We start from the raw sequence: 17,570 nt of genomic DNA, 5'->3' as shown, positions 1-17,570 counted from the left end.
CCATAGAAGGCCTCATCAACTTCCTCAGCCTGATCTGGTGGCCTGTAATAGACGTCCACAACAGTGTCACCCCTGCCAGCCTGCCCCTTGGTCCTGACCCATACACTCTCAACTCGCTCATCATCCACTCCTGGGCAGAATTTAGTACATTGTAGTTGCTCTCTCACATAGAGAGCAACTCCACCACCACGCCTGGCCGACCTGTCTTTTCTGAAAATTCCATCATCCATCCATCTTGTTATGTCCTCATAAAAGTCAATGAGGTTGGTCAAGTATGACTTCCCCTTGGTGAAGCCATGTTGACTGCCCCTAATGACCATCTTATCCCTGATATGCCTTGAGATGGCACCAAGGATAAGTTGTTCCATCAGTTTCCCAGGGATGGAGGTGAGGCTGACAGATCTATAGTTAGCCGGATCTTCCTTCTTGCCCTTTTTGAAGACTGGAGTGACATTTGCTTTCCTCCAGTCCTCAGGCACCTCTCCCATTTCCCAAGACTTGGCAAAGATGATGGAGAGCGGCCCAGCAATGACCTCAGCCAGCTCCTTCAGCACCCACGGGTGCATCCCATCTGGACCCATGGATTTATGGATGTCCAGATTGCCTAATTGCTCCCTAACAATATAGAAAAAAAAAAATATGCAATGCTTATCAGCATGAATGCATTTATTTTTTCCATTATAGTAGTGTCTAAGAAACTCACTAAAATAGCAGAGCTTTCTATAGCGAGTAGCACTGAAGTGCACAACGCACACTGGTTATAATGAAAATATTTAGGTAAATCCAGTAGATGCAATTCAAGAAGAAAGTGAGCTATCACAGCCAATTCTGGATAAAGAGCTGTGGAAAGAGCTGCCTAGTGCAGCCAAATTAATCAGACTTACCACAGCCACTAAGATGGTAGACCCCTTCTCCCTCAGCCACAGATCTCTCCTGCAAACAATTACATGCTCCTTCCCTCACTACTGTCACCAGTGACTCAGGTCTCCTGGCTCATCAGGGATCCTGTCCTCCAGCTGATGGCAGAAGAGAGTCCAGCTCAGAGGTTGCCTTCCCTTCTTAATTGCAGAGTTTCGGCAGCTTCACAGCATCCTCTGCTGCCAAAGAGCAGTATTAGAACAGAAATGAGGAAATGGACTAAACCTTTGAGTGCAAGTTACCGCTTCACACAGACCTCCCTTCCCCCAAATTACCCTACAATGACAAGAGACAGACAATGAAGCCCTGATCCATATTTGGGACAAATCTTGCCTTCCATGCAACCACCCTTGAAACTGATCTCCTCTTGGGTACTGCAGGTGCAAAACAGTCCTAAAATACCAGAAGTTCACTATTCCCAAGGTACAGTCCCATACCAAAGTACAAACCTTGCACAACTGGGCTTCAGAGGCAGCTGTTATTTTTATCAGCCTAATGCTCATACAGGCCCTTAACCAATGAGGGGTTTAATAAATGTCTTTACTTATTAGAAAATACGAACATGCTTATAAAAAAAAAAATCGTAAAACAGCTGTTTGATTTAAAAGCAAATTCTCATAGCTCGGTTCAGCACAGCACCATCATCAATGACTACAGGGTCATGTGCTTGCTCAGGGAAAATTATAGTTTTATTTGTTTGCTAAAGCCTTTTGTCATTGTGTTAGCTGGTTTGTTGTACTGTCCCACTGTTGATACAGCTCATGCTGAGGCAGTTGAGGAAACAGATAATCAGTTTAACAGATCTGGTGCCAACACCAGCACCAAGAAAATCAAACTCTGAACTGTAAGTTGGTGCTATGCAGTACCTTTCAACATCTGGCTCTACAAAACCCTTCTCCTTATTACTCTGAATTCTTATTTTACTAGGAAACAAACAAACAAATACACACAGTGCTTCAACTTTGGAAAGAGCAAAGAAGGCATAAGCATGTGCCCTCTCAAATCCATGGGAAATACTTCCATTGCACTAAACTGGCAGTACCACAAACTGTTTAGATTCTAAAAAAAATCATTACTGCAAGTATAAAACCATCAATGCCATGACAGCTCAAGAAAATACACCTTTACTCCTACTTCAGCCATGTCTGGCCCTGTACAAGCCTTTTATTCATATGACTCCGCAGTCTCAAGCAGCTGCACTGATGAAACCGGGTTATTTGACACTAGTGCGCAGAAATGTTTTACGGGCGCAAGGACAGCAGCCCCCCCTCCCAACGCCACACCGGCCGGGCTGCGACGCCCGAGCCTTCCCTCCGCCGCCGCCTCTCCCGCCCGCAGCATCCGCAGGGGACGGGCAGCCCGGTGCCGCCCCAGCTCCGGGGACCGGCAGTCGGCCCCGGGGCACCCAGCTGGGACAGCCCCTCCTGTACAGACACATATACACCTGCATACACATATTTATACACCGCGCGGACGGCATGGCCCCGCCTCGGCCCGCCCCGGCCCCCGCTCCGCCCGGCCCGGGCGCGGCCCGCCCCGCCGGCAGTGCGGCGCTGGTGTCCGTCATGGCGGCAGCCGCGCAGCTGTTCCGCGGGGCCACCCGCGCCGCCTGCGGCTCGCCCGCCCTGGCCCTGGTCCTGGCCAGCGCGGCGGGCCGGCGAGCGCTGGGCTCCGCACCTCCGGGGCTGGCGGCGGGCCGGGGCTGGCGGCGGGCGGCGCTGGCGGCGGCGGGGTCGCTGGGCGGGCTGGGGCTGGGACTGTGGCGGCGGCAGCAGGCCGCGATGGCGGCGTCCGAGAAGGACGAGGATGAGAAGGAGGAAGAAGAGCTGCGGCAAAGGTTCATGGCGCCGCCGGTGAGCGGGCTGCGGGAGCTGCGGCGGCGGCGGCGGGAGCTGCGGAGCCGCATGGAGCTGCTCATCATGGAAACGCAGGGGGAGATGTGCCGCGCCCTGGCCGCGCTGGACCCGGGCGCCTCCTTCGCCGTCGACACCTGGGAGAGGAAGGAAGGTACGGGGGGGGCCGCGGGGGGCACCCCGGGCTCGGGCACCCCGGGGGGGCGGTAGCTCCGGCGCGGGGTGACCCTGGCGTTGGCAGGCGGAGGCGGCATCAGCTGCGTGCTGCAGGACGGCGAGGTCTTCGAGAAGGCGGGGGTGAACGTGTCCGTCGTGTTCGGGATCCTGTCCGAGGAGGCAGCGCGGCAGATGAGAAGCCGGGGGAAGTCTCTCAAGGCCAAAGACGGTAAGGGGTCCGGCGGGGAGGTGGGTGGGGGGACAGGATGCATTCACCCGACAGTATTCCCCTGCGTGTACTTTGACATCAGTCTGGCCTTTGAGCAGAAGGTGAGGAATGGCAGCCTGATCAACGCTCAAGGGAAGATTTCATTTGTATCGTGGTGGTTTACAACCAGGCAGCTTGGCAGGTGGACTCTCATACCTCTAAAAATCTAGGTATCGGTGTTCTCCTGCTGTCTTGCTGCTTTAAGCAATGTACTGTAGTCACAGGTTATTTCTCAATGACAGTTTGACTCAGCAGTGAAACAGCACAGGAGTTAGATACCAAAAGGGTGGACAGAGAGAACCAGAAAGACCTGAAGGCCGAAGATGGGATTGGACTAGATAATCTTTCAAGGTCCCTTCCCTTCCTAACATTCTGTGATTCTGTGACTATTCAAACCACATCTGTGTAGCAAAGGATAACTGTGAGGACTGGGGGTGGTGGGAAGCCTTAGCAATGCCTTGTGTTTTAAGCGATCATCATCTAATGGGTGCTCATGTCAGGCTAAACATGAGAGAGAAATTTTTGACAATGAGGGTAGTGAAACACTGGCCCAGGTTGCCCAGAGAGGTGGTAGATGCCCCGTCCCTGGAGACATTCCAGGCCAGGCTGGACGGGGCTCTGAGCAACCTGATCTAGTTGAAGATGTCCCTGTTCATTGCAGGGGGGTTGAACTAGATGAGCTCTGAAGGTCTCTTCCAACCCAAACTATTCTATGATTCTATATTGTTGCATTTTAGGACAAATACCAAAAAAAGCATTTAGTTAGGTGCAAAGAAGTGTGTGGATGAGAAGCAGATTGCAAATTGGTTAATAATTATGGTGACCCGACACGAGAAATTTTCTTGTAGCAGAACAGTAGCTTGGAACCTAAGGAAGTTATTCGAAAAACTGAAGGTTTTCTATGCATCTCTTTATTTAGGGAAACTGCCTTTTTGTGCCATGGGTGTGAGCTCTGTTATCCATCCAAAGAACCCTCATGTTCCAACCATGCACTTCAACTACAGATACTTTGAAATTGAAGAAGCAGACGGTAAGAATTTTAATCCAATGAAGTACATATGAAATGTGTGACTCCATGTGAAGGAAGCATGAATGTGTGGTGAGAGTAAGAGGTTAAGAACCAGTCCAGGCTTGTTCCCAGCAGTGCCAAGAGTCTGTTGCGTAGTCTTAACCTCTGGGCCTTCCATTGTCCGTTTGTAAAGTCAGTGTGATGTGTGCATCTGGTACAGTAAAGCTGTTTGCAGTTGACGTTTTGCAGCATACACTGGGTGTTTCAGACTGAAGTTAAAGCATAGCTCCTCAGAAGCTGGGAGGATGTAGTCAGAGTCAGTGGTCCAAAACAGTGAAAAAAAAGGTTTTCCCTGCTTGGAAATTTATTTCATGTTTTCCTGAAGTCACTGGTCATTGCACTACTTTGAATTCAAATTTTTCCTTCTCAGTGTTTAGGAACAACAATAAATAATTATTTTGTTTTGTATTATAAAAGTAGTTACTGGTTCTTGGTGAACGACTAGCAACGTATTTCTGTTCGGAAGTTTTTTAAAAAAAATGTTGCTGCTTGCCTCTCTCCTGTAGGAACTATACAGTGGTGGTTTGGTGGTGGGACTGACCTCACTCCAACTTACCTGAATGAAGAGGATGCTGTTCATTTTCACAAGACTCTGAAAGAAGCCTGTGACAAGCATGATCTGAAGCTGTATCCCAAGTACAAGAAATGGTATGTGGGGAGAGATGTGCTTTAGTTCTTTTTAAAGAGTACCAGCAGACCCTAATGAAAATCAGCAAATGTGCACTGGGACAAAATGTAGTCTAAAACAATCTGTTATTTAGAGAGGCCTGAGCTTTTTTCAAATCAGAGGGCTGACAACTAGGATCGTAAGTCTGCAGCCCGAATAAAAACCAAGCTGACTCTGCAAGGTTTTGTAAGCCACAGACTTCACTAGGCAATTTAAAAATTCCTTTTTAGCCTCTGCTGTTAAACTAGGACAAGGCTTTTGCCCCATGGACTTGCACTAATTCTTCTTGCAGTGAACTCATGGTAAATGTGCATGATGTTAGTGTGAGCTCTGGGACCAGTGCTGCAGTTCTGAAAGTCCCATTCCAGTTTTTCTGCCTTCAGTTTGACCTTCATTACCCTTTTTTTTTTGTCAGATAGGTAAAAGAGCTTGTCCTTAATGTAGAAGCTTCATAGATGGAGCTGTACTTTTTTTCCAATGACACATTCACTGCAAGTTCAACAGCATATTCTCTAAAAGTGCAAACTTTGAGCGTTCTTCTTGAGCTAAGAGATACAGGTGATGAGATCCTCCACTGCTCAGAGGGTGGTTGCTGCTCTGTGTTCGATAATCCTATCTGCTACAAGCTGTGGTATCCAGAAAGGAGGAGTGACCCTTTTGTAAACTACTGGCTCTTGTCTGAGGACAGGAGATAAAGAGGGTGTTGTAGCTTGGGTGTGAGCCACGTAGAGAAGCACATCTTATAACCTCATGACTACAGTTGTGCTCTTTGAGGAGTTTTTACATGGTAGTTCAGATTGTCAATGGTCAGGTTGTTTGCAGCATCGGAGGGAGTCAGAGAGAAGGACGCCTGTTCTTAGTCTGTGGACAGCTCATGGGAGGACTAATTGTATCCCATGAACAAAGGCGGTTTTCTCAGTCCCAGCACTAGTGTTTGCTGTAAGCAGCAGCTGTGTAGAGGCATGTGGTTCTCAGTGTCGGTGTAGTGTGAGTCTCCTCTGAGCTTCTGCTAATTAGCATTGCCCCTTTTCCCAATGTAAAAACTCTTGTTATGTTACCAGGTCTTCCTGATGTAGCTTTAATACTTTTGTCAGGCTTGTTCTCTTTTGCATTTCTGACTAACCCTTTTCTCCTAACTCTTCTTGCTGATATATATAAAAAATGAACAAACAAACAAAAAAACACAAACAAAAAAATCATCCCAGTGAATAGAATAGTATAGGATATCTGTTACATATCCACATCTCTCTCGCTATGGCCATGCCACTTATGTTGCTTGAGAACAGCAACTGTGGATGGATACATACATGAAAAATGAGTCCTAAAGGAAGGCATGTTTTCCCTGCTGTTGATGGTTTCTGCTTGCTACATTCCTTCCATTTCTCTCCCATGGAAAGACTTGCAGAAAATGGCTGCCCAAGCAAGCAACTATAAGCAAGACAAGGTGTGGATCAGCTAATTTATAGTAACTGCACACCTAGATACTCTCAGTAAATGCAAGAGATTAATTGCCTCCCTATTGTAGGATAAGCCGCGCTTACTCCTTCATAAACTTGCACTTGAATAATGAAAAACCACTGCTAGCATGACTCCAAGTTTAACTATTAAAAAGCCCTTTTCCAAGGAAGCCTGACTCAATTTTGATTTTTCTTTAAGTGACGGTGGCTTTCTTATCTGGTCTTTGGTTTATATATTATTTTAGTTTTGATGCAGAAAACCAATTATTTCACCAAATGGCAAGAAGAATCAAGGAATTATCTTCCAAGTTTATTTTGAATTAATCTGAAAGCTGTACCAAAAAACTGGGATCTATATATAATTCTGGAAATGAAATCTAGAAGAGCTCTTAGGGTAAAGTTTTGAAATCAGGTGTCCTTTCTCCTCGTAAGCAGAGGATATGGATTGGATCACTCCACATGGAACCATCTGCCGTGGTATTTGAGTGTTACATGTTCAGTGACCGTGTGGTGATATATTGCTTTGCAGAGACTGTTTCATCAGAGCTTTTACCATAAGTGAAGGCTGGAGTGCTTTCCAGATGGTGCTGTACCGTGCTGGCTCTCTGCAGTCAGTGAAGCAGTGTGGCAGCCATGAGCCAACAGTGTCCGTGGCAGCCAAGAGGGTCACCCATGTCCTGGGGTGCACCAAGCTCAGCATTGCCAGCCGGGCGAGGGAGGTGATTGTCCCGCTCTGCTCTGCACTGGTGCAGACTCACCTGCAGCACTGTGTGCAGCTCTGGGCGCCACAGGATAAAAACGATATAAAGCTACTGGAGAGCATCCAGAGGAGGGCCATGCAGTTGGTGAAGAGTTTGGAGAGGAAGCCGTATGAGGAGCGGCTAGAGTCACTTGGTTTGTTCAGCCTGGAAAAGAGGAGACTGAGGGGAGACCTCATGGCAGCTACAGCTTCCTCACAAGGGGAGGAGGAGGGGCAGATGCTGATCTCTTCTCTCTGGTGGCCAATGACAGAACCCGAGGGAATGTCAGGAAGATGTGCCAGGGGAGGTTTAGGTTGGACATTAGGAAAAGGTTCTTCCCCCAGAGGGTGGTGGAGCACTGGAACAGGCTCCCCAGGGAGGTGTCACGGCCCCAAGCCTGAGAGTGTTCAAGAAGAGACTGGACAACGCCCTCAGACACATGGTGTGAACTGTGGGGCTGTCATATGCAGGGACAGGAGTTGGACTCAATGATCCTTGTGGGTCCTTCCAACTCAGGACATTCTGTGATTCTATGAACTGGCACTGCAGGAACTGCATCAATATTTCACTAGTGCCATGTAACTGTTTGGAGTTCTGTTCATTTCTTTGAATATTGTGAACCATGTTAATAATTGTTTGCTACCTCTTCTAGGTGCGATGACTACTTCTATATCAAGCACCGTGGTGAACGAAGAGGGATTGGAGGCATATTCTTTGATGATGTGGACTCTCCCTCCAAGGAGGAAGTATTCCAGTTTGTGAAGAGTTGTGCCAAAGCTGTTGTGCCTTGTTACATTCCCATTGTGAAAAGGCACTGCCACGACTCCTTCACACCAGAGGAAAAGCTATGGCAACAGCTTCGGAGAGGACGGTGAGTACTGAAGAAGCAAAAGAATACACAGGAGGTGAATTATGCTGGTGACAAAAAAATGAGCTAGTTCTTCATGGCTGCAGGGTTTGTGTCCTGTTGCAGTGTGAGTAAGTTTGCCTAGGTGGCCTACAGCTTGCCAGACAATTTCAACATTTTTTGTGTAAAGAACTCTTCTTGAAATCAAATACCAGATTGTCGGGGAAGATGCAAAGAAGGTACTAGCACACCCTCATCTGTATCTGCCACTCTTCCATGACACAGCACAAACAACCCATACAAAATGCTACAGTTTCTCTGCAAATCCTTCAAAAGCCAAGAAATGCCGCTGCTTTGTAACAGGCAAAGGGGTGCGTGGTGTCTTGAATCCCACCCTCTCCTGCAGCCCAGTGATGCGGGATACAGGACTGCACCAGGACATGGGGAGCATAAGGGTGAGAGAGTCATACTTCCTATTTAGTAGTAAAGCTAAAACCCAGAAAGTTGTGGAATAACTGTACCCAAGAGTACTTTTGACTTCTTAAATATATATTTATTCTATCTGATCTTGACACTGAAATGAGGACACAGTGAACTCTTTGCGAAGGAATGAAGATACAGAGGGGTTTTGTTTTTCTGGCCTGGTCCAACGTCACTGTAACTTAAGAGACTTTCGAGGATGCTTATTAATATGAAGAACTGCTAATGTTGCAAAAGCTTAAGTACATTGGTAGATACAGTTGTACTCCTTTATTTATGTCCTGTGATTGTGTAAGTGTGTGGAGAAATGAGAATACATGTGCTTTGTGCAGAAGTCTTTAGTTTCTGCCTCTTTCGCAGAGAAATCTCTCTGATAGTGGCATAGAGAAGGCATAAACATTCAAGTTTAGCTCACTGACCTGTAGCAATTATTCAAATAAGCACATATGCTTAATTTGGTGAGACTATTCCTAGGAGTGTTGGCCTTTCAGGATGCTCCTAAGGTTGTACAGGGGAATAGCTTCTTTTGGTTGCAGCCTGGAGTGGTCATGAGGCCCACTTATTTCCCTGGATCTGTTTGCAGTTTACTGGGCTAGGCTAAGCTCTCCATTTCTGCAAACAGGTAAGTACTGGTTAACCAGTACCTCAGTACTGGTTATCAAGATAAACCCTGCTGAATTGTCACTGTTCTATTCCGATGCTGGAGGCAGAAAACTGTCTGTTCTGGCATTACAAGTCCCAGCCATCACTCTGAAGTTGTTGACTTCTGCTGCTTTTCAACGCTTCCCGAGAAAATCTTGTTTTGACCTTGCTGCTTATGCGTCTTTCAGCATGGAGGACTGCAAAGCAGAGATTTTTCTGTGGTCATTTCCAGTTCCTTTAAGGCTCCTCTTACATCTGACACCACCACAAAAAGGAGTACTAGCATAACCAAGCCAAACTTGGTGTTGAGCTTGCCAGCAGCCTTGAGGACTAGGAGAAATAAGCTAGTATAGCACCATGCAGAATACTCTCCTTAAATAGCTGGTATGCCCTTGTCTGTTACTTCCTATGCATTGTGGAGTGGCAAGGTCCCACTTGCATTCCTATGCAAAGGATGCTAAAGAACAGTTGGCTCCAAACCAGGGTTCATTCTGACACCCAGCACATCAGAAAGACAGGCTGGTTTTGTTTCATGTCTGCTGGCTGAAGAACGCACAAGCAGCTTCTGATAATAAACTTGTTTTTCTGTTGCGTCTCCCCGTAGGTACGTGGAGTTCAACTTGCTTTATGATAGAGGTACAAAGTTTGGCCTTCTGACACCAGGGTCAAGAATTGAAAGTATTCTCATGTCTCTGCCACTGACTGCAAGGTAAGGACACAGATGTGGAGCTGGCAGGTAGGCACTGTTCTTATTAAAATACTTCATAGGATTAAATCAAAGCTCTGTCGTGGTGTCCAGTCTCTTTAACAGTGGTTAGTTTGTGCTTCATACAAGAACTGGCCAAATAAGCACAGATACTTCTCTGGTCTGCTACACTTACACAGTTGCCCGTAATGACAAAAATATCTAGAACATAGCCTAGATATTTTCTGACATGAAAAAGAAAAAAGGTATTTTTTGTGCTTAGTTTCTCCTGATAGATTTCCCACTCTCGCTCCATGGGTTTTTGTTTAGTAGCTCTTTGAAACCATGCGAGCTTATTGCAGCCCTAACAAGCCCGTGGTAAGGAAGTTCCACAGTTTAACTGTTTGTTGCGTGAAAAAGTGCCTTTTTGTTTTCTCCTTGCACCTAATGACTTCATTTGACTTTTCAGTGAGTAACCAGACTTTCTTCCTGTTCATTTTCTCCATAATAGTCCTTATTTTACACGTTTCTGTTTTTTTTCCAGGCTGATAAGTCCCCTTCTTTTTAATCTTTGTGCAGTGGCTGTTCCTTACTTGGATAACATTTGCCACTTTTCTCTAGGCTGAAGTTTTCTATGCCCTTTTTGAACCAGGGATAAGGAACAGATGACATAAGCTATTAATGTGTATGTGTATCCAAGACGCAGGTGTGCTGTTGATTCATAATTATGTTTAAGTTCATTATTCCTTTCATAATGCTAATATGCTGTTTGCTGGTTTTGACTACTGCTAAGCACTGAGCTGGCTTTTTCACAGAATTGTTATGATGCCAAGGTCTTTTCTGGGCAATAAAGGCTAACTCAGTCTCTCAGCATGTATGTAACTTTTTTCTGTGTACATCACTTTAGATCAATCGACAGTGACTTTCCCTTCACATTTTTTTGTTCAGTTGCTTGGCACGATATATTAACCATTTTCAACTGCCTTTTTAGGTTTTAACTGATCTTGCTTAATCTTGCAATATCACTGCCATTTACTGCTTATGCCCCTTTTTAGGTTGCTTTTAGATATGCTGAGTAGCACAGGCCCAATCATGAATTTCTTCAGACTCCATTAGTGACCTCCCTCCACTAGGATAACTGACCTTTGCCTACTAGCCCTTGAAGCCCTTGCCTATGGCCCATGAAGGCAGTCCTGGTCATACCACAGAGCTTTATCCTACTCTCAACACCATATGTATCCCACACCTGGTGGTATAGCACAGTCCTACCTTTTTATTTCATTGATGGGATGATCTGGTTTTGCTTGTTTTCATCAATATAAATAGCTCTCTTAACAGCATGAATAGGTGCTTCCTGGGAAAAAAAAAAAAGGCAAAAAGTTGTACCCATCCCTCTGTGATTGCTGACACTTTTCTTCTGCTGTCACGCTTCTTAGTTGCCTTTCTAATAACAAGTAGTCCCTCATCAACTTTGTTTTTAAAACCAAGATTTAAAAAGAACTTACAGTGCTTCCAGTCCAGGTTCTTGAAAAATTTGCCCTGGGTGGCTGGAAATATTGTGTCAGGATCAAATGATAAAATTTGAAGCTGGCTATTTCCCTTAGGACTTGTATCCTCTCTCTCTTTTGTCCGAGTTCTTTTTTGGCTCACCTTCCTCGTGTCACTAGTGTGTCACAAGAAACTGCTAAAAGATCTTTGCAAATAAACCTGCATGGATTGTGGGGTGGGGGGCATTGCTCTTTCTTTTTTCTTTTTTCTAGTCTTTCCAGAAGTTGGAAAGAAGATCAAGCTAACATTTCTCCTGTCTCTTCCAGTGTCATTATTTGTTTTTATTTAAATCAATGATTTGTAGCCATATCTGTCTATTTGACACAAGAGTTATCAACTGTGTATGTAGCTTTGCATCCTCAGAAAAGACAGCTCAAGTCCAAACACAGCCTGGCATGGGCGAGGTGGCAGCCAGCTGAGCAGTCTGAGTGAGTTTCCCCTCTCCCTGCAGGTGGGAGTACATGCACACCCCTCCAGAGAGCTCGAAAGAAGCAGAAATCCTGGAGGTTCTGCGCAATCCCAAAGACTGGGTGCACTGACACGCATCAAGAACAAGACGGACTGCTTACACTGAGCCATTATGAAAGAACAGGAACGCCCGCAAACCAGCTCCTTCAAACTGCTGTTGTGTGGTGTTTTTAGTATGTTTATACTCTTACCTGGTGCCTTAATAATGCTGTGTAATTGTTATAAATTGCAAATATGTGAACTCTCTATTTAAGACTGATCAGTTAATGTTGTCACTCCCTGTTGATATTGCCTTGTGAAGGACTGGTGATACCCTCACAGGACTACTGTGCATGCTTAAGAACTTCCTCAGCTGATTTGTTTGACTGCAAAATGGTAAACTGTGTTCTCCTCATGGAATGAAAGCATTATGTGTGCCTACTCCTAGAATATGTTGGGATGTTTTAGATTTTTTTCTTTTAAAGAATAAAGGGAATATTTGATATGCTTTTAAACCTTGAAGTCTGCTTTCAGGAAGCTGTGAGAAAGGTGGTACTTAACTGTGTGGGTTTTGAGGCTATATAAATTGACTCGAGAAAGGGAAAGTGTCTTAAAATGTGCTGTGAGATTCTGGGTTAGGGTCCCAGTGTCACCTGATGAGAGCAGAAGACTGGCTGTCCATTTTGAGGAGAAAATCTTTCAGCACTGTACCTCTCAGCTGTGATCAAGACAAACAGCCACCCGTTTTGGGACAGCCCCTTTGCTGGGAAGGTCAGGGACAGATCAGGAAGCCGTTTGGTGTTGCCCTGAGGTCCTGCAAATTGCTCCCAGACCCGAGCTGACTGTCCACATGTTTCCCCCCGGCACGAACCTCGTCGGGGGCCCCATGGGGAAAGGTGGTCTCGTCCCGTCCCATTTCCCCCCAGCCGCCTAAGGAAAAGGCAGCGCCTCCTCCCCATCGGGGAATCGAACCCTTATTTTCCCCGTAAGAGGCGGGAATACTCACTACTACACTAACGAGGAACGACGTTATGGGCTTTCTTCCAGGACGTGGTGTGACGTCACCTCTAGCGAGTTTCTGACCCGCGGGTGGCCGCTGTCTCGGTGCGTGTCTGAGGTGAGAGGCGCCCGGCCAGGCCGGCTCGCATTTGCTGTATGCTCACCGCAGTCAAGCTTCCCCTCGGGTTACCGTGTTCGCTTCCGTGGAAGCTTCCTCCTCAAAAAGAAGGAAATATCGGAACATTCAGGAAAAGCCAGCGATTTTCTCCCCTCCAGGGAGGAAGAGGGGAAGAAAAACTGAATGGCCCGTACGGGGATCGAACCCGCGACCTTGGCGTTATTAGCACCACGCTCTAACCAACTGAGCTAACCGGCCACTCTTGGTCGAGGGCTTCCCGTGCAAGAAGCTCAGGCGCTCACACGGGCACGCTGCGGGTGGAAACACCACCCGGAGCTGCTCCTGCGGGCGCCGCGCCCGCTGTTTTTAAAGACGACTGCGGGGGGCCGCTTCAGGGACCGCTGGCAAAGCAGCACCGGCATTCACCGGAGTGAGGAGGATTGCTAAAACGGAGACTTCCAAAACTTTCATTCTTCTGTGCGCTCCGGCGGCACGGAGCGGCTCGGCAGTGACCCCAACCGAAACAACCCACCGCTCTCTCCCCTTCCACACCCCACGCATCTCCCCGCCGTGGGGGACGCGCGCCACTGCTCCGGAACAGCTCCCCATCACCTTTTCTTCCCTCACACGGCAAACGGGGCTCCAAGACTGGAGGAAGAGCAGGAGCGCTCCCGAGTGTTAAAAACAGCACCTCCTCCCCGTCGGGGAATCGAACCCCGGTCTCCCGCGTGACAGGCGGGGATACTTACCACTATACTAACGAGGAATGAGATACACACAGGTTTCAACCCGCCGAGCCCCAACAGTCACTTACGGGACGGCCCCTCTCCCTCCGCCCCTGCAGAGGGGCGACACAAAGCGTTTGTTCGGGTCCCAGCACCCCAGTGAGAGTTAAAGGCGACGCGAGGGCAGTGGGGTGTCCCTCTGCAAAACCAGCTGTTCCGACGTGGCCTGGGAGCCGCTGAAGGACGGGCCATGAGCCAGCGGAGTAGCTTTGGCAGGGTGTGTGTGCAGGTAGGGGTGTCTGCGCACACGCTGGGGTGTGAACCCCTGAAACGGCAACAGCTAGTCTGAAGGAAAAAGCAGCACAGAGTGCAGACAAGCTCGTTTCTTAAAAGCTGTATGATGATGAGCCCTGTTTTCTACTGTGGTGAAACCACCAGCTGCCAAAGGAAACTGTGAATCCTTCCCGGGCTGGAAAGCCAATTAGATCACTTGTAAAATCAAAGCATTATGTAAAAAAAAAAATAATTAAAAAAAAAGGCAAATCATAGATAAGAGTTAAATACCTCTGAGCTTGTTAAAAAGTTGTAAAAAAGGAGGACATCATCAAATTCCAAGACCTTTGCTTCACAGTCTGTGTGAGGGCTGAGCTCCTCGGTTGTCTTCGCATTTGGCATTTGCCACTAACATTACCTACTATAATATACTTTAATAAAAAGAATAATGAAGAATAAAAAGGAAGCAAAAAATAGGTAACAGCTGCACAGAGCAAGCATAAAAATGTGTCATGAGAATGCAAGAGGTTCCTCAAAAACAGTCAACATTTAACACATTTCAGCAAAACGGGTTGCAAAGCTGCACTAGAAGACTGACAAATGCGTGGTATGAGCAGACGGTCATAGACCTGGTGTAGGAAAATCTGGAGTTAGAAAGGAAGAGGACAGGAGGCATCTGATGCAACAAAGAGCAGAAAGCTCCAGACATGGATTCAGAAGAAAGAAATAGTAACTTACACAATAAAGGCTTCTAAGCTGAAAAAGCATAATTTATCAGTGAGACACAGGGGCTTAAAAGAAAAATAATTGTGGGCACTCCACATAAAATAATTATTTAGTTAGCTATGGACCTGGAAGAATCTGCAAAAAGCCATATACCTAAGAAAAGAAAACCTGACATGCTCCAAATTCAACAGGCGGTGTTTTCTTTCTGTGGCTGCCCAGCAGCATTGCGAGGTCACTAACACTGCGAGTCCCCAAGACTGTAGGTTTTCATCCATCGAAGAGACCCCAGTCCTCAGGAAGCCGATCAAAAGATTCTGGGAAATAGTACTGAAGCAATACAGGCATTCCAGATGCCAGATGAAGAGCACCTGTCATAAGCAGAATACAAATTTTAAACTCCAGTCTGCCTCACGCTCTCTTGCAAACACACTTTAAAAGGATTTTGTTTCAGATGAAGAAACATCGTAACAAAATTAACACTAGTCAGAGGAGAGAAGCTGTAAAGTCTGCTTTAGGTTTCTGCTCTTGTGAGCAGACCTAATCTCACTGTAATTTCAGAATAATGAACTACTTAAATTCAAAGCACAGAACAGTGCAATTCCTCACTTTCACATCCTTTTGTCCTGATGCTCACAGCGAAATAAGTTTGAAGACTGGAATTCATCACACTGAATATTTGTGCATATTCTGGGGGTTCTTGAGCACAAAATACAATGGTAAAAATAAGTGAAAAAACATTGTTCCAGTAATATCACAGTGTCAGAGTATCACAGTATGTTTGGCATTGGAAGGCACCTCAAAAGATCATCTAGTCCAATCCCCCTGCTGGAGCAGGAACGCCTAGGTGAGGTCGCACAGGAACAAGTCCAGGCGGGTCTTGAATGTCTCCAGAGAAGGAGACTCCACAAACCCCCTGGGCAGCCTGTTCCAGTGCTCTGGCACCCTCACTGAGAAGAAGTTTTTTCTCAAATTTAAGTGGAACCTCTTGTGTTCCAGCTTGATCCCATTACCCCTTGTCCTATCACTATTTGCCACCGAGAAGAGCCTGGCTCCATCCTCGTGGCACTCACCCTTTATATATTTATAAACATTAATAAAGTCACCCCTCAGTCTCCTCTTCTCCAAACTAAAGAGACTCAGCTCCCTCAGCCTTTCCTCATAAGGGAGATGTTCCACTCCCTTAATCATCTTTGTTGCCCTGCACTGGACTCTCTCCAGCAGTTCCCTGTCCTTCTTGAACTGAGGGGCCCAGAACTGGACACAATATTCCAGATGTGGTCTCACCAGGGCAGAGTAGAGGGGAAGGAGAACCTCTCTTGATCTACTAACCACCCCCCTTCTAGTACACCCCAGGATGCCATTGGCCTTCCTGGCCACAAGGGCACAGTGCTGGCTCATGGTCATCCTGTTGTCCACCAGGACCCCCAGGTCCCTTTCCCCTACACTGCTCTCGAATATGTAATTTCCCAACCTATACTGGAACCTGGGGTTGTTCCTGCCCAGATGCAGGACTCTACACTTTCCCTTGTTAAATTTCATTAGGTTATTCCCCGCCCAGGTCTCTGGATGGCAGCACAGCCTTCTGGCGTGTCAGCCACGCCTCCCAGCCTGGTGTCATCAGCAAACTTGCTGATAGTACACTCTATTCCCTCGTCCAAATCATTAATGAATATATTGAATAATACTGGCCCCAGTACTGACCCCTGAGGCACTCCACTAGATCCTGGCCTCCAACTAGACTCCGCACCATTGACTACCACTCTCTGGCTTTTCTCCTTAAGCCAGTTTGCAACCCACCTCACTACTCTATTGTCTAGACGACACCTCCTCAACTTAGCTGTGAGGATGCTGTGGGAGACTGTGTCAAAGGCTTTACTGAAGTCAAGGTAGAGCACATCCACGGCTCTGCCATCATCCATCCACCTTGTTACATTCTCATAAAAGGCTATGAGGTTGGTCAAGCATGACCTACCCTTGGTAAAGCCATGCTGACTGCCCCTAAGAACCCTCTTATCCTTGATATGCCTTGAGATGGCATCAAGGATAAGCTGTTCCATTACTTTCCCAGGGACAGAGGTGAGGCTGACTGGTCTATAATTAGCCGGGTCCTCCCTCCTGCCCTTTTTGAAGACTGGAGTGACACCTCCCCTAGTCGGCTCCTCCACCATCTGCATGAGGAAGTTATCATCAATGCACTGGAGGAACCTCCTGGACTGTGGCCGGCTGGCTGAATGGTCCTTCCAGCAAACATCAGGGAAGTTAAAATCACCCACAACAACCAGGGCCTAAGACTGTGAGGCCACTCTCAGCTGCCCATAGAAGGCCTCATCAACTTCCTCAGCCTGATCTGGTGGCCTGTAATAGACGCCCACAACAGTGTCATCCCTGCCAGCCTGCCCCTTGGTCCTGACCCATACACTCTCAACTCGCTCATCATTTGCTCCTGGGCAGAATTTAGTACATTGTAGTTGCTCTCTCACATAGAGAGCAACTCCACCACCACGCCTGGCCGGCCTGTCTTTTCTGAAAATTCCTGCTTATTCCCCATGCTGCGCGCATTGGTGTACAGGCATTTCAGGGAGCGAGCAGAGCACACTCATTTCTCCCTAGAGGCATAGGAAGCCACTTGGTCCTCATCAGTTTTAGAATGCTGCCCCACTGGGACAAGCCCAGCTACAAACTCATCCCCCTTCGAGCCTAATTTAAAGCTCTCCAAATGAGCCCAGCTAATTCCTGCCCCAGCATCCTTTTGCCCCTACGAGATAAACCTTTCCCGCGTGACACTGTCCTGACTGGTGTCTTATAATGATCTTGTAGGCAGGCTTGGCACCGCCTCCTCACCCACCTCTTCTTCAAGGTCCAGGGCCTCAAACCTATTACGGAGGGGCACCTGGGGAAACAAGGGAGGCAGGGAGGTGGGCTGCCCGTGATGCCGAACTGGAATACGCTTCC

At 47.2% G+C, this 17,570-nt stretch overlaps 1 protein-coding gene across 1 annotated transcript; it reads left to right on the top strand.

Annotated features, from left to right (window-relative positions):
* The first annotated feature begins 2,475 nt into the window (after positions 1-2,475).
* Positions 2,476-12,280, top strand: CPOX (coproporphyrinogen oxidase). The gene is made up of 7 exons (XM_080357393.1): positions 2,476-2,925; positions 3,013-3,156; positions 4,115-4,225; positions 4,771-4,912; positions 7,781-7,999; positions 9,702-9,806; positions 11,782-12,280. Exons 1-7 carry the CDS (start codon positions 2,484-2,486, stop codon positions 11,867-11,869), a joined length of 1,251 nt encoding a protein of 416 aa, XP_080213519.1. The 5' UTR covers positions 2,476-2,483; the 3' UTR covers positions 11,870-12,280.
* Positions 12,281-17,570: the final 5,290 nt, after the last annotated feature.

This window comes from Nesoenas mayeri (genome assembly GCF_963082525.1).
Source record: "Nesoenas mayeri genome assembly, chromosome: 1".
Classification (NCBI taxonomy): domain Eukaryota; kingdom Metazoa; phylum Chordata; class Aves; order Columbiformes; family Columbidae; genus Nesoenas; species Nesoenas mayeri.
The sequence above is the reverse complement of the archived record's forward strand: the minus strand, read 5'-3'. Positions and strand labels throughout refer to the sequence as shown.

Excerpts from the sequence above, each read along its gene's own strand:
- CPOX (XM_080357393.1), top strand. The coding sequence starts at position 2,484 with ATGGCGGCAGCCGCGCAGCTGTTCCGCGGGGCCACCCGCGCCGCCTGC. Across the intron at positions 2,926-3,012 it reads CACCTGGGAGAGGAAGGAAG|GCGGAGGCGGCATCAGCTGC; the intron begins GTACGGGGGGGG and ends TGGCGTTGGCAG. Across the intron at positions 3,157-4,114 it reads GTCTCTCAAGGCCAAAGACG|GGAAACTGCCTTTTTGTGCC; the intron begins GTAAGGGGTCCG and ends CTCTTTATTTAG.